The sequence below is a fragment of the Salmo trutta genome, chromosome 32 (genome assembly GCF_901001165.1).
Source record: "Salmo trutta chromosome 32, fSalTru1.1, whole genome shotgun sequence".
Taxonomy (NCBI): domain Eukaryota; kingdom Metazoa; phylum Chordata; class Actinopteri; order Salmoniformes; family Salmonidae; genus Salmo; species Salmo trutta.
Window position 1 is genome coordinate 1,849,598 of NC_042988.1, and position 26,207 is coordinate 1,875,804.

Sequence of the window (26,207 nt, forward strand, 5' to 3'; positions counted from 1 at the left end):
TATACTTGCTTGTTTTGTCACAAACTGAAATGAGACAAACTATTCGAATTTTAGCAACCAGGAAGTGGCGTAGCGATTTCTGCACAGTGCAACTTTGAAGGAAACTAGTGAAAGTTATCAGAAAGAAGAAACTTAAAAACGCCCCCTTTTGTATGCAAAGAAATACGCACTCAAATAGGCTTACAAAACAATACTAATAATATGAAGTATGCACAATGTAAGAAAGTGTTAATACACTTTGCAAGTGTAGGCCTATTCTTTTCAATAATAAAGCAATCTTCCAGATGGCAATGCAGAGAATAAAATAGGGTGATGCGCAATACCGATCAAGTTGCAATGTCATATAACATGGTTTCACCAGAATCAAAAGCGAAACTAAACTGATAGTCTTCCCGCTACCGCGCCTACAGTGAATATATGTGTTGTTCGTCATTTGAAGTTGTTCGGGCAGGATGGCAGAAGCCTACGCATTTTCCCTGCTTGTTGAGTTGGAGGGGAATCCCAATATTCCCAAACTGAAAAACAAGTTGGTAAAATATTTCCAAAGTAAAAAGTCTAATGGTGGTGATTGTCTTGTGGAATACGAAGATGGACAAGAAGCAGTAGTGCGGTTCAAAACGGAGGAGGGTAAGTTATAGCAATTGCAAATGCTTGTTTTAAACGGCCTGTATCACCTATTGGTTAGACATGACATTCAACCAATGTTGTTAGGGAAGTTCGAAATGTAATTGTGCCTACCCTGCCCATCATATGATTAACTCAAAATAATATTTACAACCACAAATAATAACGGTAGCAACCCAGTATTTATAAACGTGGATATCGAATTTTTACATAGCATTCTTTTGTGACACTGTCGATGACACGCAGGGCTACGGGCCAGAAGGTTGAGGGATCAAATCAAATGTCTGTGTTTCTGTGCCAATGCACCACACATCCAATAAGCAAAGCATACCGACTTCCGGCACTTCAATATCACAGGAGGTTGGTGGCACCTTAATTGGGGAGGTGGGTTCATGGTAATGGCTGTAGTGGAATCGATGGAATGGTATCAAACACATTAACTCCGTTCCAGCCATTATTATGAGCCGTGCTCCCCTCAGCAGCCTCCACTGTTCAATATAATGGTTTGTGTTTTCATTTTCATTTTCAACACCACAATGAAATAGACCAGGGTCCCCCAACTTGCGGCGGTGGTTTTATTCGCCCCCCCCCCATGTTTTCTGAGCCCCAGAAAATAATATATTTTAAATTTTAAATTTTCATTGCTAGACATAAAAAAATGTAACACCAGGAAATCCGCTACAATCGATTTTTTCTACTTGAGTCATCCCTCTCCGCTTTCTATCTCTCTCCACGCCAATTTCCACACAGACCTAGTCCCACCCCGTCACTCAAGGAGCGCATTTGTTGTTGCTTGACAACGACACTTTCGTTAAGTCTCCATGGTCAATGCAGCACATGCAACAATGTTGATGACAACAATGTTGTTTCCAATTTGATCTTAATATAAATCCACAAGCGTGCTATAATTACAAAATTAGTTTGTGTTTCTTACATCTGCAAACAGCTAGTTTGTATTTTCTTAGCAAGTTAAGCTAAATCGTGTTAGCCACTAATGCTGGTTAGCTGGCTGATGGTGGAGGCCTAAATCTGCATGTTGTTTGTGCAACAGTATCTTCTAAATCAAAGAGAAATAGGCGAAGCATGAATATGTTGGCTATATGAATAAAGATTTCATGTAGCCAAAGATTATAGGGTCCTCCAGGAAACACAGAACATCACTTTGGTTCCTACCCTCTCACAATAACTCTTCCATGACGTTTTCATTCGTTGTCATGTCAAACAACACGGTATTGAACGTGCCCACTATTATTTATATTCTAACTATAGAATTATAATAAACATTCTATTTCCATGATTCCAAAAGTTCACCCGTGTGTTTTGATCTACATCGCAATTGCAACATTTGGTTAAAAATAAGGTATTTTTGCCCATATCTTGGTAGTGTGGAAATGATCTTAAATGAGTGCAGGAAATGCAGAAATTGATGGAAATGCAGGAAATTATTTTAGGGTGAAGTTGAATTGAACAGTATAAAACAATCAGAGTAGAGAAAGACCCATTGAAATAATTTAGAATATATGTGTTGCCACCCAATGGTCACACACAACTCATAAAGCAAATTTAGAACTTTTATTAATCAAAAACATAAAATACCGTCAAATTTGAAAAATACCATATGATATTTTGGCCATATCCCCCAGCCCTATAAGGGAAGTACCATAACACTTTGATATAGGGGAGGTGCATGCAAGCAGATGAGGAAATCTGGCTAGGATGGAAGAAATTACAGTTGAAGTCGGATGTTTACATACACCTTAGCCAAATACATTTAAACTCAGTTTTTCACAATTCCTGACATTTAATCCTTGTAAAAAATCCCTATTTTATGTAAGTTAGGATCACCACTTTATTTTAAGAATGTGAAATGTCAGAATAATAGTACAGACAATGATTTATTTCAGCTTTTATTTCTTTCATCACATTCCCAGTGGGTCAGAAGTTTACATACACTCAATTAGTATTTGGTAGCATTGCTTTTAAATTGTTTAACTTGGGTCAAATGTTTTGGGTAGCCTTCCACAAGCTTCCCACAATAAGATGGGTGAATCTTGGCCCATTCCTCCTGACAGAGCTGGTGTAACTGAGTCAGGTTTGTAGGCCTCCTTGCTCGCACGTGCTTTTTCAGTTCTGCCCACAAATTTTCTATAGGATTGAGGTCAGGGCTTTGTGATGGCCACTCCAATACCTTAACTTTGTTATTTTTAAGCCATGTTGCCACAACTTTGGAAGTATGCTTGGGGTCATTGTCCATTTGGAAGACCCATTTGTGACCAAGCTTTAACTTCCTGACTGATGTCTTGAGATGTTGCTTTAATATATCCACCTAATTTTCCTCCCTCATGATGCCATCTATTTTCTGAAGTGCACCAGCCCCTCCTGCAGCAAAGCACCCCCACAACATGATGCTGCCACCCCCATGCTTCACGGTTGGGATGGTGTTCTTCGGCTTGCAAGCATCCCCCTTTTTCCTGTAAACATAACGATAGTCATTATGGCCAAACAGTTCTATTTTTGTCTCATCAGACCAGAGGACATTTCTCCAAAAAGTATGATCTTTGTCCCCATGTGCAGTTGCAAACCGTAGTCTGGCTTTTTTATGGCGTTTTTGGAGCAGTGGTTTCTTCCTTGCTGAGCGGCCTTTCAGGTTATGTCGATACAGGACTCGTTTTACTGTGGATATAGATAGTTTTGTACCCGTTTCCTCCAGCATCTTCACAAGGTCCTTTGCTGTTGTTCTGGGATTGATTTGCACCAAAGTACGTTCATCTCTAGGAGACAGAACACATCTCCATCCTGAGTGATATGACTGCTGCGTGGTCCCATGGTGTCTATACTTGCGTACTATTGTTTGTACAGATGAACGTGGCAGCTTCAGGCGTTTGGAAATTGCTCCCAAGGATGAACCAGACTTGTGGAGGTCTACGATTTCTTTTCTGAGGTCTTGGCTGATTTCTTTTGATTTTCCCACGATGTCAAGCAAAGAGGCACTGAGCTTGAAGTTAGGCCTTGAAATACATCCACAGGTATACCTCCAATTGACTCAAATGATGTAAATTACCCTATCAGAAGCTTCTAAAGCCATTACATAATTTTCTGGAATTTTCCAAGCTGTTTAAATGCACAGTCAACTTAGTGTATGTAAACTTCTGACCCACTGGAATTGTGATACAGTGAAATAATCTGTCTGTAAACAATTGTTGGAAAAATTACTTGTCATGCACACAGTAGATGGCCTAACCGACTAGCCAAAACTATAGTTTGTTAACAAGAAATTTGTGGAGTGGTTGAAAAACGAGTTTTAATGACTCCGACCTAGTGTATCTAAACTTCCGACTTCAACTGTATTAGAGGTCGACCGATTAATCGGCATGGCCGATTAATTCGGGCCGATTTCACGTTTTCATAACAATCAGAAATCGGTATTTTTGGACGCCGATTTGCCGATTTAAAAAAAAAATACAAATGTTTATAAATACTTTTTAACTCGGAAAGTCAGTTAAGAACACATTCTTATTTTCAATGACGGCCTAGGAACGGTGGGTTAACTGCCTTGTTCAGGGGCAGAACGACAGATTTTTACCTTGTCAGCTCGGGGATTCAATCTTGCAACCTTACGGTTAACTAGTCCAACGCTCTAACCACCTGCTTTACATTGCACTCCACGAGGAGCCTGCCTGTTACGCGAATGCAGTAAGAAGCCAAGGTAAGTTGCTAGCTAGCATTAAACTTATCTTTTAAAAAACAATCAATCAATCATAATCACTAGTTAACTACACATGGTTGATGATATTACTAGTTTATCTAGCCTGTCCTGCGTTGCATATAATCGCTTAGGTAAACGTTGCTCCAACGTGTACCTAACCATAAACATCAATGCCTTTCTTAAAATCAATACACAAGTATATATTTTTAAACCTGCATATTTAGTTAATATTGCCTGCTAACATGAATTTCTTTTAACTAGGGAAAATGTGTCACTTCTCTTGCAACAGAGTCAGGGTATATGCAGCAGTTTGGGCCGCCTGGCTCGTTGCGAACTGTGAAGACCATTTCTTCCTAACAAAGACAGCCGACTTCGCCAAACGGGGGATGATTTAACTAAAGCGCATTTGCGAAAAAGCACAATTGTTGCACGAATGTACCTAACCATAAACATCAATGCCTCTCTTAAAATCAATACCCAGAAGTATATATTTTTAAACCTGCATATTTAGCTAAAAGAAATCCAGGTTAGCAGGCAATATTAACCAGGTGAAATTGTGTCACTTCTCTTGCGTTCATTGCACGCAGAGTTAGGGTATATGCAACAGTTTGGGCCTCCTGGCTCGTTGTGAACTAATTTGCCAGAATTTTACGTAATTTTGGCATAACATTGAAGGTTGTGCAATGTAACAGGAATATTTAGACTTATGGATGCCACCCGTTAGATAAAATATGGAACGGTTCCGTATTTCACTGAAAGAATAAACGTGATAGTTTCCGGATTCTACCATATTAATGACCTAAGGCTCGCATTTCTGTGTGTTATGTTATAATTAAGTCTATGATTTGATAGAGCAGTCTGACTGAGCAATGGTAGGCACCAGCAGGCTTGTAAGCATTCATTCAAACAGCACTTTCGTGCGTTTTGCAAGCAGCTCTTTGCAATGCTTCAAGCATTGCGCTGTTTATGACTTCAAGCCTATCAACTCCCGAGATTAGGCTGGTGTAACCCATGTGAAATGGCTAGCTAGTTAGCGGGGTGCACGCTAATAGCGTTTCAAACGTCACTTGCTCTGCATGGGTAACGCTGCTTCGAGGGTGGCTGTTGTCGATGTGTTCCTGGTTCGAGCCCAGGTAGGAGCGAGGAGAGGGACGGAAGCTATACTGTTAAACTGGCAATACTAAAGTGCCTATAAGAACATCCAATAGTCAAAAGGTATATAAAATACAAATCGTATAGAGAGAAATAGTCCTATAATTCCTATAATAACTACAACCTAAAACTACTTACCTGGGAATATTGAAGACTCATGTTAAAAGGAACCACCAGCTTTCATATGTTCTCATATTCTGAGCAAGGAACTTAAACGTTAGCTTTCTTACATGGCACATATTGCACTTTTACTTTCTTCTCCAACACTTTGTTTTTGCATTATTTAAACCAAATTGAATAATGTTTCATTATTTATTTGAGGCTAAATTGATTTTATTGATGTATTATATTAAGTTAAAATAAGTGTTCATTCAGTATTGTTGTAATTGTCATTATTACAAATAAATAAAATTAATCGGCCCATTAATCAGCGCCGACGGGTTTTTGGTCCTCCAATAATCGGTATTGGTATCGGCGTTGAAAAATCATAATCGGTCGACCTCTAAACTGTATAGAGTAAAACCTGCAAAAGGGTAAATGTAAACCAGGCAAAAAACACCGTACCCTACCCTGTGCCTAATAAAAATAAAAAAAACACAGCCCTCCCCAAAGCAAAGAAAAAACTTTGACAACCTTCCCCTATTTTGGACCCCCTCCCCAGTAAATGATGAACTGTCCCTTACATTGTTATTACATTGTTATTCATGGCTGAATGTGTTTTGAACATTGCATCATTTGTAGTGGTTCTTTTCTGTCCCATGCACAGTCAGGCATAGAGTTCTTGAGAAGCAGGAGCACGAGATCAGGTTGGATCGAGGGGTGCTGAAACTGACCGTTGGTCTGCCATCAGATGATGTCCCAAAGAGTGCACAGGTCAGTAGTGTCCTGATTGTGAACCATAGGCTATTCCTCTCTCTTACAGACAGATTGTGCAGATGCACTACCAGTTCCCTATTTTTACCATCTGAGTCTTTTTTTTACCATCTGAGAATTTTCAAAGTTGTAAGTGACAATTTTAAAGCCAATCATGTGACTATGTTGGCCAACCTCAATGCTGTATTAAATACATAACACAATATTTTTTTATATTTAGGAAACACAGTCTCCTATCACCTCAGGCAAGTATCAAACATTTAATTTTTGATAAACATCTATAGTTGTTTGGCAGCTAACAAGGCAGGCAATATTAAATACTCATATTGGGCTCCTGAGTGGCGCAACGGTCTAAGGCACTGCATCTCAGTGCTAAAGGCGTCACTACAGACACCCTTGTTCGAATCCAGGCTGTATCACAACTGGCCTTGATTGGGAGTACCATAGGGTGGCGCACAATTGGCCCAGCGTCGTTCGGGTTTGGCCGGTGTAGGCCGTCATTGTAAATAAGAATTTGTTCTTAACTGACTGGCCTAGTTAAATAAAGGTTAAATAAAAAAAAATATATATTAAACTATTCAACATGCCATACTATGCAAACGTTTGTGTTATTAAAATAAATTGTGGTATTATAAGACATCACATATACATGTCTTTGAACGGGGTATGGTAGTAGGTGCCAGGGGTACCAGTTTGTGTCAAGAACTTCTGGGTTTTTCATGCTCAACAGTTTCCCATGTGTATCAAGAATGGTCCACAACCTTAAGGACATCAGCCAACTTGACACAACTGTGGGAAACATTGGAGTCAACATGGGCCAGCATCCCTGTGGAACGCTTTCGACACCTTGTATAGTCCATGCCCTGACAAATTGAGGCTGTTCTGAGAGCAAGGGGGGGGGGGGATTCTTTACATGTTTTATACACTCAGTGTATGTTCTTACATGCTTACATGTTATTAAGCATAACACCTGCAGGCTTTAAGTAAATTGTTACCCACAATTCAGCAGGTTATAGGGAGCCAATTGACAGCCAGCTCATGGCGTCAGCTAAGAGGAAGGCAGAGGCTGATGCTCCTCAGCAGGAATTACTAGGCTTCAAAAAGCAAGCTGTTGGTTAGTAGGCTAAAATTATATCGCAGCATTTCTCAAGTGGTGCAGGGTTGTGGGGGATTCCTATTGGTTTGTGTCTGAAGACCTGATTTAAAAAAAAATATATATATAAAAAAACAAAATAATTGGGCTGTTCGCAATAACATTTGAAAGGGTTAAATGGGTCGCAGTTCAACATTTTGGGAACCACTAGTGTATGTGAAAGGAATGTTTTCTAGAATTATACATAATTATATAATGTTTAACTATACGACACAAAAGTTTGCATTCTATATCATGGTTAAGTTAACATACTATAACTGATTTGGCTAAGCAGTGGTTAATAATACATTGTTAAAGTTGTATTACAGTTGTTGTTGTAGAATTCAACAAAGTGTTGTAGTCACTTCCAAAAATACATGGTCTTCTCAGCTGCTACTGATTCAAAAGACTTACCAAAGAGCGGGGTTGGAGATGGACACACTGCCCTTACTGAGCCACAGACAGAGATGGAGATTGAACCGATGGAAGTCGAGGAAAAGCTGGTGTCCACCTCAGCCGTGTTGGGGAACATTGAGGAGAGCATGAACAAGGAGTTCCTGGAGATGCTGATAGAGAACATCCTGAGTGCGTATAACACCTCTGGTTCTGACTCTCCTACTGCAACACAGACCTTCAGTCTGGAGATCCTGACACCTGTCCTAGACACCGGCCTGGCTGTGGTGACTTTCCAAAATGGAAAAGGTAAACAATAAGAATGATTTGTTGTTTTTCCACCTTAAAGATAGCATCATCATTATGACATTGCCATAAGCAGCACTGCAGATATTGCGATGAGGGCGATGCAAGACTTTGCTCTCACACATTCACACAGATTATGTGCGCATGTGCACAGGTTCACATCACACTGCTACAAGGTGAAAGCTACGGGACTAAAACAGCTGAGAAGTTTTGCCTCGCTCTTCAACCAAATACTGCTGTTTACTTTGTGCATTTACGTAATCTCGCTGAGTCTGCCTTTAATTTAATAGAATTTACTGCTTGTAAATCTCCTAAATGACTAAAATGTAAATACCATTTTGAGAGGTATAGAATGTTATCATTTACATACAACACGTCATCAAAGATACCAACTATTTACTGAATGTTATGACTTAGTATCTCTTGAAAACAAGGCCATATCTCATCAGCATACTCTACTACTTATCTTATTTATCAGAGACTGAGAACTTCATCACCAGCTGCACCAGCAACAGGATGTTCAGACAGAAACAACTATCTGTTAAACTCCTGGAACTCACCACAAAAGTGAAAGTTGAAAACATAAATCCAAATGTTAGTTCAGACCACCTCCAACTGTTATTTGGAAAAGGGGGCGAGGAGGTGGAAGACACTGAAATGAATGAAGAGGACCAATCAGCAATCCTCACCTTTCAAGATCCTAAAGGTAAAAACAGTACTAAGAGAAAGCGGAATGATTTTTCCATTGGGTGCATGGGCAAAAAAAATGTATGCCTTATTTAGGTATGTTTCTACTAATAATGATTTACTATTTGTTACTCAACTTGTCTATAATTAGATAGGCTATTTGCAGTTTCTCTTCGGTCATACCTTGTTGCCCTAGAAGACTAACTGAATCGGTACCTACAAGAATACAATTAACAAATCGATATAATTAATGCATCAATACTCTAGTTGACATCGGTAAAGTAGTTGTCTCTCTTCCGTTTTTGCTTCTCGCAGAGCGATTACTTTTAAGGATGAAAATCGAACACGGAAAGGATTCTTCCTGTTCAAATGTTCACCTCTTAAGGAAATTAAGGCTGTGAACGATCTGTCGTGTTTCTGATAAGATTTCAGTTTGTCTTGGATGCATCATTTTATTTGATTAAATATTGTCAGATTTTATATAAGTCAAAATCGCTTCAAATATCATGTTTACAGGCACATGTGCATTCAGATGATGGAAAAAATAGCTCATATTTCTCCCTCCTGTTCCTAAGACAAAATTAACAATTGGTGTATAATTTTACTGCAATAAATACTTAATTCTTCATTAGCTAATTTTATATTTGGCTATATGTGAGAAGTTAGGTCTACAGTCAGTGTCCAGATTTCAATGACTATACCATTAACACATCAAAGGTGCGGTAGAGCAGGGGGGCTGCTTCTCCTGCCGCCCCCCTACTTCTGCCGTCCTTGGTACTACATAGTTATGTTATATATGTTATGACAAAATATTATTTCAGAATGTATGAGGAATAATCCAATATTTTGTGTTTTTTATTAGCTGTCCACAGAGTCCTAGAGAAACCACATTACATCGAGAAGCAGCCTCTCAAGGCTTTCCCCTTCTATGATTCTCTGGGAACGGCCTTGTACGGCAAAGACAGACCCACATTGAAACTCCCTTCTGCCTTCACTGAAAACATAAACCAGGCAATTTGGAGATACCTCTGTGACAACCAGGAAGCTGCAGAGACCATCCACAAGGAAATGACCAAACACTTCTGCAATGTAGACTTCCAACAACCTACCATCAAGTTAAGCCCACTGCCATCTCTACTCAAACAGACGGGTGTGAAACCCAAGCACTTACAACAATGGAAGGACACCACCAAAGTTGCCTTAATCCAAGCCTTGTCTAACTTTAAGTCATTGGAGCTCCAGGTTCAGGACACGGCATGGGAAGAGTCTGAAGGGGAGATCCTCAAGGCGGTGTCTGGGGAGGCCGTGATGGTAGTCCATGAAGAGACCAGAGGTGTTCTGGCAGTGGTAGGATTGGTAGAAGATGTGGACCGGCTCAGGCAGACACTGGATGGGATCATGGACAGGATTTCTAGAAGAATCGAGAGGGAGAAGACGAGCATAACAGAAGAGTTCCCTCTGGTTCCATCAATCTACCAGGTACTGTTGCATGGTGGCCTGCTGGACAAGATTGTTGGTGAATTCCCAGACTTGAAGCTGACGTATAATCAAGAGAGCCAGAGTGTGACCATCTATGGGTTGATGCAAGAGGTGTTGTGTGCTAACAGAAAGCTTGCAGGTGAAGTAGTAGCCCTGAAACGAAAGCTGGTGGAATTGGATGACTACGTCCTTGAGTTCCTGCAGGAAGAAAACCAGGAAAAGCTAACCAGTTCCCTTCTCACCTTACAGAGCATCAATGCAGCACTAAAAATAGAGAGAAAAGGAGTGCAGCTTCTGGCTGTCTCTGAGGAGGCCCTGTGCGAAGCAGAACATCAACTGCATACGCTTTTGATTTCTCAATACATAGATGCAGAAGACTCCGATCTCCTGAGGATGTCCGAGTGGAAGGATATTGCCAATCGTTTGGAGGAAGCGTCAAATACTCCTTTCAGGAAAGTTATGGTCCAGACATCAGGTGCCTATTCAGGACAACAAGTGGTAGTGTCTGGCTACAAAGAAACTGTTCTCTTAGTCCGAAATGAATTGGATGATTTCTTACACAAAAATGCTCATGTTGATGAAACTATCGAAGTTAAGCCTGAGGCTATTGGTAAATTCATCCAGGAACAACACAGGGATGCTTGGTCTGATAAAGTCAAAGATAGTGGAGTTAAAGTTTCTTTCAAGGATGAGGCTATTTACCTGAGTGGCACCAGAGTTCACGTAACAGATTGCAAGGCATTATTCGAAAACTTGGTATCCTCCACATTCTTTGACGCCTTGAGAATCTCCAAGCCTGGAGCAAAGAAGTTCTTCCAGGACAATGAGCCCATGTATGTTGACACAGTCATGAATCAGACAGGCTGTGTGGTCCAGCTGATTGAAGAAGAGTATGATGCCAATGGCGGACAAGGCATAAAGCTAGCAGGAGGAGGAATGAAACCTACCTACCAGCTTCAAACACCTGATGGGGTGGAGATAGCCGTTTGCAAAGCAGACATGTGCAAATATTCTGTTCACGCTGTTGTCAATGCTGCCGCCCTGGACCTGAAGCACAGTGGAGGTCTTGCAGGAGCTCTTCTGGATACTGCTGGCCCTCAACTGCAGGATGAGTGCAACCAGATCATCAAGAACAAGGGTCAGCTCAAGCCAGGGGACAGTGTCATCACTGGTGCAGGAGGGAAGCTCCGCTGCAAGCACATCATTCATGCAGTGGGACCCAGGTTTGACCAGGCAAACCCCCAGAAGGCCATGGGACAGTTGAGGAGGGCGGTGAAAGGGAGTCTGGATCTAGCAGAGACCCACAACTGCCTGTATGTGGCTCTTCCTGCTATTAGCTCTGGGAATCTAGGCTTTCCTCTGACCCTGTGTGCAGACACCATCGTCAAAGCGGTTAAAGAACACTGTGACGACAAATTTGGGGACAATACTCTGAAGAAGATCCATCTGGTGAACAATGATGACAAGACAGTCCAGGCTATGGAGGCAGCGGTGCTGAAGGTGTTTGGGAGCCATGGAACTAGTCATCCACGAGATAATCGACCCACCATAGCTACACACAGCCAGCCTGGTAATCGGGTTCAACGCACAAGTGGTTCAAGTGTGAAGACGAAAGAGGGGCTGGCTATTACCCTGACGAAAGGGAATATCCAAGATGCTGTGGTAAATTGTTTCCAATGTTACTTTGACTCACTTTGATTGTATACATTTCAATAGTCTTAGTTAAAAATGTCTTAGATTTCATGACGATAAAATCAGAAGAGCCAATAGTTTTATGTAGTCAGACATGAACCCTTTTGGTGTTGAGGTACCATATACAAGTTGTCATTGAATGACAATCCAGTTTATAATCAGTTACATGCAACTTGAAGATTTTCATAGATCTGTTTCAAGTTTAATTGCCACGTGTAAACAAATACATTGGACGTTTAACTCTTAAATTATCTTACTGTTACAGACAGAAGTTGTGGTCAACACCGTGGGTGATGACCTAGCACTTAACCATGGTGCAGTCTCCAAGGCCATCCTCGCCGCTGCTGGCCCCCAACTTCAGACTCTGGTAAACCAACAGGGCACAGCCGGAAGGGCTGGGGAAGTCATTGTCACCACTGGCTGCAACCTGAAGAGCAAGCGGGTGTTTCATACCATCGCCCCTCACTGGGACAATGGACAAGGAGCACCACAGAAGGTACATTTTGTTGTTCCTTATCTAAGGATATATTGTTTCATTTTTTGTGTATTTGTACTGTATTTGTTGTGTACATTGCATTCAGAAAGTATTCAGACCACTTCCCTTTTCCACATTTTGTTACGTTAGTCTTATTCTAAAATTGCTAAAATATATTTTTCCCCTCATCAACCTACACACGATACCCTATAAAGACAAAAAGAAAACAGTTTTTTATAATTTTTTTACAAATGTATAAAAAAATAGAAAACAGAAATACCTTATTTACATAAGTATTCAGACCCCAGGTGCATCCTGTTTCCATTGATCATCCTTGAGATGTTTCTACAACATGATTGGAGTTCACCTGTGTTCAATTTAATTAATTGGACATGATTTGGAAAGGCACACATCTGTCTATGTTAGGTCCCACAGTTGACAGTACATGTCAAAGCAAAAAGCAAGCCATGAGGTTGAAGGAATTGCCCGTAGAGCTCCGAGACAGGATTGTGTCGAGGCACATATCTGGGGAAGGTTACCAAAACATTTCCGCTGCATTGGAGGTCCCCCAAGAACACAGTGGCCTCAATCATTCTTAAATGGAAGACGTTTGGAACCACCAAGACTCGTTCTAGAGCTGGCCGCCTGGCCAAACTGAGCAATCGGGGGAGAAGGACCTTGGTCAGGGAGGTGACCAAGAACCCGAACCGAAAATTCCTCTGTGGAGATGGGAGAACCTTAAAGAAGGACAACCATCTCTGCAGCACTCCACCAATCAGGCCTTTATGGTAGACTGGCCAGACGGAAGCCACTCCTCAGTAAAAGGCACATGACAGCCAGCTTGGAGTTTGCCAAAAGGCACCTAAAGGGCTTTCAGACCATGGGAAACAAGATTCTCTGGTCTGATGAAATCAAGATTGAACTCTTTGGCCTGAAGGCCAAGTGTAACATCTGGAAGAAACCTGGAACCATCCCTATGGTGAAGCATGGTGGTGGTAGCATCATGCTGTGGGGATGTTTTTCAGTGGCAGGGACGGGTAGACTAGTCAGGATCGAGGGAAAGATGAACGGAGCAAAGTACAGAGAGATCATTGATGAAAACCTGCTCCAGAGCACTCAGGACCTCAGACTGGGGCGAGGGTTTACCTTCCAACAGGACAACGACCCTAAGCTCACAGCCAAGATAACGCAGGAGTGGCTTGGGGACGAGACTCTGAATGTCCTTGAGTGGCCCAGCCAGAGCCCGGACTTGAACCTGATCGAACATCTCTGGAGAGACCTGAAAATAGCTGTGCAGCAACGCTCCCCATCCAACCAAACAGAGCTTGAGAGGATCTGCAGAGAAGAATGGGAGAACCTCCCTAAATTAAGGTGTGGCAAGTTTGTAGCGTCATACCCAAAAAGACTTGAGGCTGTAATCACTGCCAAAGGTGCTTCAACAAAGTACTGAGTAAAGGGTCTGAATACTTATGTGATTTGTTTTTTTATTTTCAATACATTTGCAAACATTTTACATAAACCTGTTTTTGCTTTGTCATTATGGGGTATTGTGTGTAGATTGACAAGTGAAAGAATAAGGCTGTAACGTAACACAATGTGGAGAAGTTAGTGGGTCTGAATACTTTCCAAATGCACTATATATAAAATATCTATACAATGTAAGTAATGTAATGTCTGGCACTTGATGAAATTATATATCCCTAGGTAGGATGTACTAAGTCAGGGCTCTCCAACCCTGTTCCTGGAGAGCTACTGTCCTGTAGGTTTTCACTCTTACCCCAGTTGTAACTAACCTGATTCAGCTCCTCAACCAGGTAATTTTAACAGGTGCGCTAGATAAGGGTTGGAGTGAAAACCTACAGGGTGGTAGCTCTTCAGGAACAGGAGTTGGAGAGCCCTGTACTACGTAGTATAAAACCACGTCTTACTGATGTCTAACTGAAATGTACCTAGATATTGAGCGGGATCGTGAAAGAGTGCTTGGATGAGGCAGAGGATCAGGGACTCATCTCGATCACCTTCCCTGCCATCGGCACGGGAAACCTGGGCTTCCCCAAAGATCTGGTGGCCTCTCTGATGCTGGATGAAGTCCTCAAGTTTAGCAGTAAGAAGAACCCCAAACACCTGAAGGAGGTGGTCTTCATCCTCCACCCAGGTGATGCACCGACGATCCAGGTAAGGAAAAGAGTGATATAGTCGATAAAACTACTGTAAAATGTAAAACCCTTTTCTGCTTCAAGGTGCAATTTGTTTTCCTCTTTTAATTGCTTCTAACTTTGCTCACAGGCTTTCACTGATGAATTTAACAAAAGGTTCAAAACCCAGTCGGGAACGTCAAGGGGCTCAGCAGCATCCAGTCAACAGAGTAAAGGTATGTTAATAATAATATATTCCATTTAAATATATGCCATTGAGCAGACACTTTCCATAGGCTAAACATATCCTCCATGCAAATTAATGTTGAAAGAAGAGATATTTAAAACTTCATTGCTTAAAAATGCGCATGTCCAAAAGGCATCCATTTTGTGGATCAACCGAGGTCCTTTATGTAATTGGCTTGACTTTTCTTCCGTCGTTACTAGGCCCTTTCTCTAAAATCACTTCAAGCTCAGGGATGCACGAGATGAAGATGGGAGGGGTGCTTATACAGGTCATCACAGGAGACATCACCAAGGAGACCACTGATGTCATCGTCAACTCCTCCAATGACACCTTCAGTCTCCAGTCAGGTAAATCTAACCTTACTTCTGTCTCATTTCACTGGAGTTTACCTGTTTTTCTGTACATCACACAATTGTTAACATAGCAAATAATAGGTACTAACTAACTTTACATTACAGAACATTATGGCTACGCTGTATTTGATAACTATAAAGCTCCTCGTACACAATTTTTATAACCCTTCTATTCATCTTATACTTCCTTCTCCAGGGGTATCTAAGGCCATTCTGGATGTGGCTGGTCCGACTGTGGTAGCGGAATGCCAACAACTCGGTAAGAACCTATATATCTGAAAGAGTATATGATCAAAAAAGAAGACAAGAAGAACAAGAACAAGCCTCGGCTCGGCAAACTGTCTGTGCTCTTCCTCTCTGTCTCCGAACCTTCCTCTCTGTCTCCCTCTACAGTGCCTTGCAAAAGTATTCATCCCCCTTGTTGCATTACATTTTGTTGCATTGCAACCTGTAATTTAAATGGATTTTTATTTGGATTTCATTTAACGGACATACACAAAATAGTTTAAATTGGAGAAGTGAAATGAAAAAATAACTTGTTTCAAAAAATTATAAGAAATATCAAACGGAAAAGTGGTGCGAGCATATGTATTCAAGCCCTTTGCTATGAAGCCCCTAAATAAGATCTGATGCAACCAATTACCTTCAGAAGTCACATAATTAGTTAAATAAAGTCCACCTGTGTGCAATCTAATTGTCACATGATCTCAGTATATATACACCTGTTCTGAAAGGCCCCAGAGTCTGCAACACCACTAAGCAAGTGGCACCACCAAGCAAACGGCACCATGAAGACCAAGGAGCTCTCCAAACAGGTCAGGGACAAAGTTGTGGAGAAGTACAGATCAGGGTTGGGTTATAAAAAAATATCTGAAACTTTGAACATCCCATGGAGCACTGTTAAATCCATTATTAAAAAATGGAAAGAATATGGCACCACAACAAACCTGCCAAGAGAGGGCCACCCACCAAAACTCAAGGACCAGGCAAGGAGGGCATTAATCAGAGAGGTAACAAAGAGATCAAAGATAACCCTGAAGGAGCTGCAAAGCTCCACAGTGGAGATTAGCGTATTTGTCCATAGGATCACTTTAAGCCATACACTCCACTGAGCTGGGCTTTACGGAAGAGTGGCCTGACAAAAGCCATTGATTTAAAGAAAAAAATAAGCAAACACGTTTGGTGTTCGCCAAAAGGCATGTGGGAGACTACCCAAACATATGGAAGAAGGTACTCTGGCCAGAAGAGACTAAAATTGAGCTTTTTGGCCATCAAGGAAAACATTATATCTGGCGCAAACCCAACACCTCTCATCACCCCGAGAACACCACAGTGAAGCATGGTAGTGGCAGCATCATGCTGTGGGGATGTTGTTCATCGGCAGGGACTGGGAAACTGGTCAGAATTGAAGGAATGTTGGAAAGCGCTAAATACAGGGAAATTCTTGAGGGAAACCTGTTTCAGTCTTCCAGAGATTTGAGACTGGGACGGAGGTGCACCTTCCAGCAGGACAATGACCGTAAGCATACTGCTAAAGCAACACTCGAGTGGCTTAAGTGGAAACATTTAAATGTCTTGGAATTCCCTAGTCAAAGCACAGACCTTAATCCAATTGAGAATCTGTTGTATGACTTAAAGATTGCTGTACACCAGTAGAACCCATCCAACTTGAAGGAGCTGGAGCAGTTTTTCCTTGAAGAATGGGCAAAAATCCTAGTGGCTAGATGTGCCAAGCTTATAGAGACATACAGTTGAAGTCGGAAGTTTACATAAACTTAGGATGTATAAACACAAGTATAAACACCATGGAACCACGCAGCCGTCATACCGCTCAGGAAGGAGACACGTTCTGTCTCCTAGAGATGAACGTACTTTGGTGCGAAAAGTGCAAATCAATCCCAGAACAACAGCAAAGGACCTTGTGCTGGAGGAAACAGGTACAAAAGTTTCTATATCCACAGTAAAACGAGTCCTATATCGACATAACCTGAAAGGCCGCTCGGCAAGGAAGAAGCCACTGCTCCAAAACCGCCATAAAAAAGCCAGACTACAGTTTGCAACTGCACATGGGGACAAAGATCGTACTTTTTGGAGAAATGTCCTCTGGTCTGATGAAACAAAAATAGAACTGTTTGGCCATAATGACCATCGTTATGTTTGGAGGAAAAAGGGGGAGGCTTGCATCCCAACCGTGAAGCATGGGGGTAGCAGCATCATGTTGTGGGGGTGCTTTGCTGCAGGAGGGGCTGGTGCACTTCACAAAATAGATGGCATCATGAGGGAGGAACATTATGTCGATATATTGAAGCAACATCTCAAGACATCAGTCAGGAAGTTAAAGCTTGGTTGCCAATGGGTCTTCCAAATGGACAATGACCCCAAGCATACTTCCAAAGTTGTGGCAAAATGGCTTTAGGACAACAAGGTCAACGTATTGGAGTGGCCATCACAAAGCCCTGACCTCAATCCTATAGCACATTTGTGGGCAGAACTGAAAAAGCGTGTGCGAGCAAGGAGGCCTACAAACATGACTCAGTTACACCAGCTCTGTCAGGAGGAATGGGCCAAAATTCACCCAACTTATTGTGGAAGGCTACCCAAAACGTTTGACCCAAGTTAAACAATTTAAAGACAATGCTACCAAAAACGAATTGAGTGTATGTAAACTTCTGACCCACTGGGATTGTGATGAAAGAAATTAAAGCTGAAATAAATCATTCTCTCTACTATTATTCTGACATTTCACATTCTTAAAATAAACTGGTGATCCTAACTGACCTAAAACAGCGAATTTTTACTTGGATTAAATGTCAGGGGATTGTGAAAAACTGAGCTTAAATGTATTTGGCTAAGGTGTATGTAAACTTCAACTGTACATACCTGTCTCCCTAGCCTCTGCTTCCTACTGTCCTGTCATGAGAATATAAAAAATATGTTAGGATTTTTAAAATGTATTTGAACCTACAAACTTGCCTCAAGATATGTTCCTTGTCCTGGTATGCAATCAGGAAACTCTCCCTTATAAATGTTATGAATCTTTCAATTCCAAATACATATGGGCACTGCTCTGCCTACTGAAAACGATGTACAGTAAAACAATCAATGTATACAATGTATATTTCCAGGAGCCCAGCCTAACAATGGAGTGATACTTACCCAGCCGGGCAACATGCGGTGTAAGAAGATCATCCACGTGGTTGGTCAGACGGACCCAAAGAAGATCCAGGAGTCGGTCAAAGGAGTACTGCAAATGTGTGCACAGAATAACCTCACATCCATCTCTTTCCCTGCTCTTGGCACAGGTGAGTTACAAAACAGAACAGGAATGAATACTCAGGTACAAGGTTTAGATAGCTGGCACTACCAAATTTCTAAATTGCACCTAGCGTAGTCTACTTTTCTTACTCTCAACACTAAGTTGAGACCACGACAGAGTTCCTCTCTGATTCCGGGAATTGTCCAACTGGGATTTTGGGAAAAACCTGGGAATTTGGGGAAAGTTACTGGAATTTTGCAACCCTAGTGAGAATCCATAGGATTGAAGGAACATGACTTGACCCACTTGAATACTAGCTGTTTGCTAAGTGCTTTGTTTTTTAAACTTTGCCCTCCATTAGACAGTAAAAGTTAACAGGCATGTTCATATTCATAAAATCTTTGTTTCATTGCTGAGCAATGTCTTGCAGCAATGTAATATACATGTTGTTGAACTTCATATCCACACTTGCTAGGTGTGGCAACTAGCCTGTTCTCTCATTGAAGGTCAGGGCAATGTACAGGCGGGCCAGGTGGCTGACGCCATGTTGGATGCTGTTGTGGAGGTAGGGGGTCAGAAGTCCCAAAACACACTGCAGCTGGTCAGGATGGTCATCTTCCAGCCTGCCATGCTCACAGAGTTCCACAAATCTATGGTGAAGAAAGAGGGCACAGACGTTGACACTCAAAAGAAGCGGAGCATCTGGGGAAAAATGAAATGTAAGGGCTACCTTATTATGTTGATAAAGAAATGAAAGGCCAGCACAAGGTATAATGCTGCTCCCCAGTGCTTTCTTCCTGCACCGGGAGAAAGCATTGTGGAGCACCATTATATGTTACCGTGTGTGGGCCTTTTCTTTACCCCGTAATATTTACTGCCACATAGACCTAAACAAAGTTAACTGTAGCACCAGCTCCCATTGACTAATACCCTAAGATTGCATCTAAATAATGTACTGTGTCCAATATTGGTACAGCGTTGTTAACCTGGGGTAAAGCTGACATGCCACAAAAGGATGAGGATTTTGTCATCGAGGGCCAGCAAGTAGATCCCGCTTTCTTCCATATCTGCGGTGGATCTCAGGCCAGAGTGGACCAAGCCAAGCGTTGGATCAAGGACCTGATCCTGAAGGAGCAAGTCAGCAACAGCATCACCGATGACGCCATCCTCAACTTGTCTGACTCTGACCGTAAGTGCATCCACGAAATGCAGACCACCATGGGAGTGAGTGTGAGGATAGAATACAATTCTTCCAGGGAGGAAGCTATGCTCACGATCGAGGGCCTTAGCAAGGATGTCCTCAATGCAGTCAACGAGATCCAGAAGATGCTGAGGAAGGCCAGGGACAAAGAGACCTTCAACAGGAACGTGGAATTGGCCAGCAACATGGTGGAGTGGCAGTATCAGCAGCAGCCAGGGGGGAAGTACCAGAGCTTTGACCCCATCCCCAACTTCCATCTGGAGCAGGCGCTGGAGAGGAAGTTGCCCCACGTAGAGGTCTCTTTCCAGGGGAAGATGTACAAGGTCACCCTGCCTGACGGGCCTGCTACAGATACCCATGGCAACAGCCTCAAAATTAGACGCATCGACAAGTTTGCAGGTACTCTTCCCTTTGGTATTTACAATGCATATGTGTATTCCATACAGCGTGAATTTTATTTTATTTTAACCATTCTTACCAAGGGGATAAGCGAAGTTCCTCATGTATTAGATACAATTTGTCTGTTGTTCACAAATGTGCTTTACATACAGAAAATGCACTGTTTAGAAATCCCCAATAAGAAGATTAACATGGCATAGACACAGCATCATATATATACAATTAATGAAGATGTCAGCTTAAGGACATTGACTTTGTATTCTGTGCTCCCTCCAGCTCAACCCATTGACAGTCTCCCTCAGCATTGGGATGCCATGCCAGCAAACACATCATGCCATTCCTGCCTCATTCAGCCAGGAAGCCCAGAGCACAATGAAGTCTTAAACTTGTTCCGAGCCACCTGCCCCAACAACGTTTTAAAGGTACCTGTTGTTCCTAAAGCTACATCCATTGTAGTTATTGTTATGTCTTGGGATATGCTGGGTGTTATTAGCATGGGTGAGGGATGATTTGTTCACTTTCACTCATCTGTTGGTCTCTTGAGATCACAGGATGTGCCATAGGGGTGTGACATTTAAACGAATTTGGGATCGTTAATGTTTTGAAAAAATTCCTAACCGAAAACATTTCATTTCATTTTTTACAAAGTTAAGATCACAAAACTACCACTAACAGGTCCTGATCATCGTCATAAAGGCAAATAAAAATATGAAACAAATAACTAATGCAACAATGTTGTAAGTAGGAGGAGATATGCATCTGTCAAATTATTTGCCACGGCTCTAAAGCGCTCCGAACGTCATCGTTGATAACAGTTTGAAACATGGTGAAGACTGAAGCTGGGAAGTGACAGCAGCGAAATCTGTATGGCAATACTTTGAGAAGTTAAGTGAGAAGGGGATGAAATGCTAAATTTGCAAGGTGGAATTGAGCTACATTGGCTGTACAGGTGCAGTGCTGAAGGGGAGGCACCGTGAGACCCAACCCAGTGCTGGCAGCAGTGCGAGAAGGGACAGAATGAGAAAATCAGTGCTGATTAGAGAAATGACTGCAGTTGATATGCAGCTATTGTCAATGGTAGAGGATGTTGGCGTCAATACCCTAATGGCATATCTAGAACCAGACTACAAGATGCCATGTCGAAAAACCGTGACGGCCCTGATGAAGAAATTGTACAATGAATGCTCTGCAAGAACAAATCGTGAGCTTTCAATCACCATACGTGGCGTTAACAGATTGTTGAACGTCTATGAACATGCTGTCATACATCACTATAACGAGTTATCACATTGATGAGAAGTGGGACATGAAGTCTAATGTACTGAGAACATGGAGGAGAGGCACACAACAGAGAACCTAAAATGGCATTAATACCATTGTTGCTGAGTGGGTGAGGGACAGCCATAAGGAGTGCCGTCTGGTAGAGGCCAACACTGCGGTAGATTGAAATGCATTACCCCCTAGTAGCGGTTATACACAGGACCATATCTGAATTGTTTTTCACGTAATTTTATGAGAAAAAATTGCAATCTAAACGTTAAGAATTGTTTTAGATTTGTCACATCCTTAATCTGCCATATGAAATGGTTTGTTTATTATAGGCTTTGATTGTTAGTATTTGGTTAGGCACTTGGAATAACCAATAAAGCACCAAACAGTACTGCTAGTCTTCCTGGTAGCCAGCTATTTCAAAATACATATATATTTTAGCCCACAATGGCGAAGAATCATCTAAAAACGTAGGTTTATGGAATGTACGAAGGACACATTTTAGAGACTATTAATGGCAGATTAATAATTATTTTTCCCTGATTTATTTCAGATTGAGAGGATCCAGAACCCAAGCCTGTGGAGGAACCTCCAGATCAAGAAGAATGAAATGGAGCTCAGGAATGGTCATAAGAACAACGAGAAAAGGCTCTTCCATGGAATGTGCCACACAACCATCAATCACATCAACCACCATGGCTTCAATCGGAGCTACGCTGGAAAAAATGGTAAGATACACATACTGGGCTTGTGCCGATCTGACCATACTTGTATTCGTATCTTTAAATTGACAGTAGATAGTCGGATCAGATGATACTCGTGGTCGAAAAAACAGAAGCGTTTTAAATTGCCTAAATAGAGGTTGGCAATATACCTTCTCCTGTATCTGTGCTTTTATAGACCAGGAAAGCTGCAGATCAGAAGCAGCGGACGTGTGTGTGTTCTTTACCTTACAGCAGGCATTCTGAGCGCACATCAGCGGTCTATCTTTTTTTCCAACCCTCGCTCCACTTGTTACATATTATGCACAGTGATAGTTTGCTAGCAAACATCCTCGCCATTTGATTGACCATAGTATCAGCAGGCAGTAGCAATATAAATGGAGCAAAACATGCAAACAGTGACTGCTCAAATTATTATATGAAGTGAGTAGACGGAATTACAGCTGCACTCTATCCAATTGTGTCACTAGGATCAACCAAAATGTCTTTACAGACAGCAGAACTAGCGGGTTGAGTTATTTAGTACCTCTCACTTGGTTGAGTGACATGAGAGTTGCATGCTGGCAGTTGAAAATGAATTTTATTCTGATCATGGGTTACAAAAAATATATGGATCATAGGGCCTACCCAGTGGCGCAGCGGTCTAAGGCACTGCATCGCAGTGCTTGAGGCGTCACTACAGAGCTGGGTTCAATCCCAGGCTGTGTCACAAACGGCCGTGATCGGGAGTCCTATAGGGCGGCGGGTTAAGGGAGGGTTTGGCCGGGTGGGCGTTACTTGGCTCATCGCGATCTAGCGACTCCTTGTGGTGGGCCGGGCACCTGCAGGCTGACTTTAGTCGTCAGTTGAACAGTGTTTCCTCCGACACATTGGTGCTTCTGGGATAAGACGGCTGTTATTAAGGAGCGTGGTTTGGCGGGTCATGTTTCGGAGGATGCATGACTCGACCTTCGCCTCTCCCGAGCCCGTTGGGGAGTTGCAGCGATGAGACAAGATCGTAATTGAAATTGGGAGAAATAATTTTGAAACATACTTGGATTATAATCGTATCAGGAAAATTCCTCATATTTTACAATACTTGTTTTGTTTGAGTGCTCGGCACACCCCTAATACATATCATTTTTGTTTTAATTTTGAACAAGTAGCCTGGTCGCAGATCTGTTTGTGCTGTCTTGCCTACTCCTATGGTCATTGGTAAAAGCCACATGTAAACATTGTCATTCTCATATACTCAGTCTTGTCTCTGCAATAGTCTAAAATCTAAACTATAATTTTTTCAGCTGCAGTGTATGGAAATGGCACATATTTTGCAGTTTGTGCCAGATACTCTGCCAGTAACACATACTCAAGACCAGATCCACAAGGACAGAAGTATATTTTTCTCTGCCGAGTTCTGACTGGAGATTTCACAAAAGGACAACAGGGGATGATAGTGCCTCCAGCTAAAAACACTACATCTGCTCAACTCTACGACAGCGTGACAGACAACCCATCAGCGCCATCCATGTTCGTTGTATTCAACGACATTCAGGCATATCCTGAGTACTTGATCACTTTCCGCTAGACCATAGAGATAAAAGCAATGCAATGAACACTCGTTCTTTTTATCTGCTGTGTAAAGTTTTCAGGAGCTTTTCTATGATCTGCTTTATAAATTGTCATTTATAATGTTTCTTGAAAAACTGAAAATGATTGTTACTTTTGCATGAAAAAGTGTTACTATTACAGGTTGGTTGTATACGTTTGCTAAAGGACTGTAATTTCATAATCTACAATTGTAAAAAAAGAAAAGAAAAAAAAAAGACATCAATCTCAATAGCCACTGTGCTTTGTGCAGGTTGTACTTAGGGGTTGGTGGACTTCCTGTGAATGTACATCCTTGTTCACTGTCTCATTGGACGAACAACTGAAAAAAGACAAAGTATTCTGCATGGCTTGTTTTGGATTGTAGTTCAGTGTTGCCAAGTTGATTGTAAACTATGGTCAATGTCTGATAAGCACATTACATTTATATGACGTGAGTTAATGGATAGAGAATAAGGCTCTACGAAAGTCCCTGCCTTGTGCTGAGGAATCATGTGACACCAAACGTGATAGCAAGTGGATGTGTGTGTTTATGAAATGGCCTTTCAGTCAGTTTGCTTGTGCGGAGGAAAGTAAAAATAATACAATTATTTTCCAGCTATATACGCTACACTTCACATGTAGCATTTACATTTCTGTTCTGTGTGTGTGTGTGTGTATATATATATATATATATATATATATATATATATATATATATATATATATATATACTGAACAGAAATGTAAACGCTACACGTGAAGTGTTTCATCAGCTGAAATATTAAAAAAAACTGACATTTCCCATATGCACAAGAAGCTTATTTCTCTCAAATGTTGTGCACAAATTTCTTTACATCCCTGTTAGTGAGCATTTCTCCTTTGCCAAGATACACTATATATATACACACAAAAGTATGTGGACACCCGTTCAAATTAGTGGATTCAGCTATTTCAGCTACACCCGTTGCTGACAGGTGTATAAAATCGAGCACACAGCCATGCAATCTACATAGAGAAACATTGGCAGTAGAATTGCCTTACTGAAGAGCTCAGTGACTTTCAAAGTGGCACCGTCGTAGGATGCCACCTTTCCAACAACTCAGTTCGCCAGTGCTGTTATTGTGAAGTGGAAACGTCTAGGAATAACAATGTCTGTAATGCATAGAATTCACAGGCTTGTATGCAAAGCAGTAATTGTTTCAAAACATCTCCTGCCATGTCACTGATGCGTCGTGAAACAGTGTTGTTTACCGAAGGAATTGTCTGTATAGTTTTTTGGGCCTTTTCCCCCAGCATTGTCCCAGCCATATCTGCGGCAGCAGGAAGAATTAAGTCCTCCACAATAGAATGGGTCTTGTCTGTCCTAGCCACTCGGTAGCTCACCATATAAGACTCTTCTAGCCCCTTCTTATTAATGGTATCTGTTGCTTTTATACATGTCTTACTACTCAAAAGTCGTCTTAATTCTCGATCAAAAAACTCCCGTGGCTTATTTTTCAAATTGGCATGTTTTGTTTCTAAATGTCTGCGCAGGAGTGAAGGTTTCATCGAGTTCTGAGAGAGTTCTTTTGCACATATAACACACTGTGGCTGAGGAAAGGCACTACTCCAATATAAGTGAACCCCAAATGAATGTAGTTCTCATCATATTTGCGCCTCTTCGATGGTCCAACGTCCCTGTCTGTTGTTCGGTGCTTTCCTGGGTAAGGGGGCAGTAGCTCTTCGGTTGCATCAGATTCACAACTGTCAGTGTCCATGCTAGCTGGGCTAACAACAAATGTAGAATTACTGACGCCAGCATTAGATTTGCTCGTGGAAGCAGTGAACAGCTTGTGTTGTCGACAGGTGCAGTACTGCTGGTAGTAGCAATTGAATTTGTCGATGAATAGAATACATGTAGAGCAAGTGAAAAAAAAAAAAAACTACTTGGCGTCATGTTGGATGCAGCTTTATCATGGTCAGAACACATAGATAATATTGTTATTAAGATGGGTAAGGGAATTGCTGTTAGAAGAAAATGTTCAGAGTATGTAACATCTAGCACTCTGAATCAGGTGATTCAATCCCTGGTCCTATCACACTTAGAGTACTGTCCAGTTATATGGTCATCTGCAGCAAAGAAAGATATAAAAAAGCTCTAAATGGCTCAAAACAGGGCTGCCAGATTCTCTTCATTGCTCTAACCGAATGAATATTATTAAAATGCATCAGAATCTCTCATGGCTTCACGTTAAAAACAAATTACTATCTAGTCTTCTGATTTTCTTTAGGAATGTTATATTTTGCGAAAAACCACAGTATTTTTCAGTCCAATTAGTACATACTAGCAACACGCATAACCACAAAACAAGACAGGCAAATTCAGGGCAGCTAAAACAACTCAAGCCAAGGACAAATCGCCTACAGTTTTATATAGAGCTATCGCTGAATGGAACTTTTTACCAATCCATATTTCTCAGGAAAAAAGTAAATCCACCTTCAAGAAAAAAATTAAAACATCTAACGTGAAAGACCATATGACTGGACAGCAAATAGAAAGT

At 41.5% G+C, this 26,207-nt stretch overlaps 1 protein-coding gene across 1 annotated transcript; it reads left to right on the plus strand.

The window, feature by feature from the left end:
• The first annotated feature begins 367 nt into the window (after positions 1-367).
• parp14rs1 (poly(ADP-ribose) polymerase family member 14-related sequence 1) lies at positions 368-24,032 on the plus strand. Its single transcript, XM_029727023.1, has 17 exons — positions 368-627; positions 6,249-6,355; positions 6,576-6,600; positions 7,878-8,189; positions 8,665-8,892; positions 9,736-12,014; positions 12,310-12,540; positions 14,473-14,694; positions 14,806-14,890; positions 15,102-15,248; positions 15,451-15,513; positions 18,380-18,556; positions 19,017-19,229; positions 19,487-20,110; positions 20,387-20,532; positions 21,933-22,107; positions 23,382-24,032. Exons 1-17 carry the CDS (start codon positions 453-455, stop codon positions 23,663-23,665), a joined length of 5,493 nt encoding a protein of 1,830 aa, XP_029582883.1. The 5' UTR covers positions 368-452; the 3' UTR covers positions 23,666-24,032.
• The last annotated feature ends 2,175 nt before the right edge of the window (positions 24,033-26,207 follow it).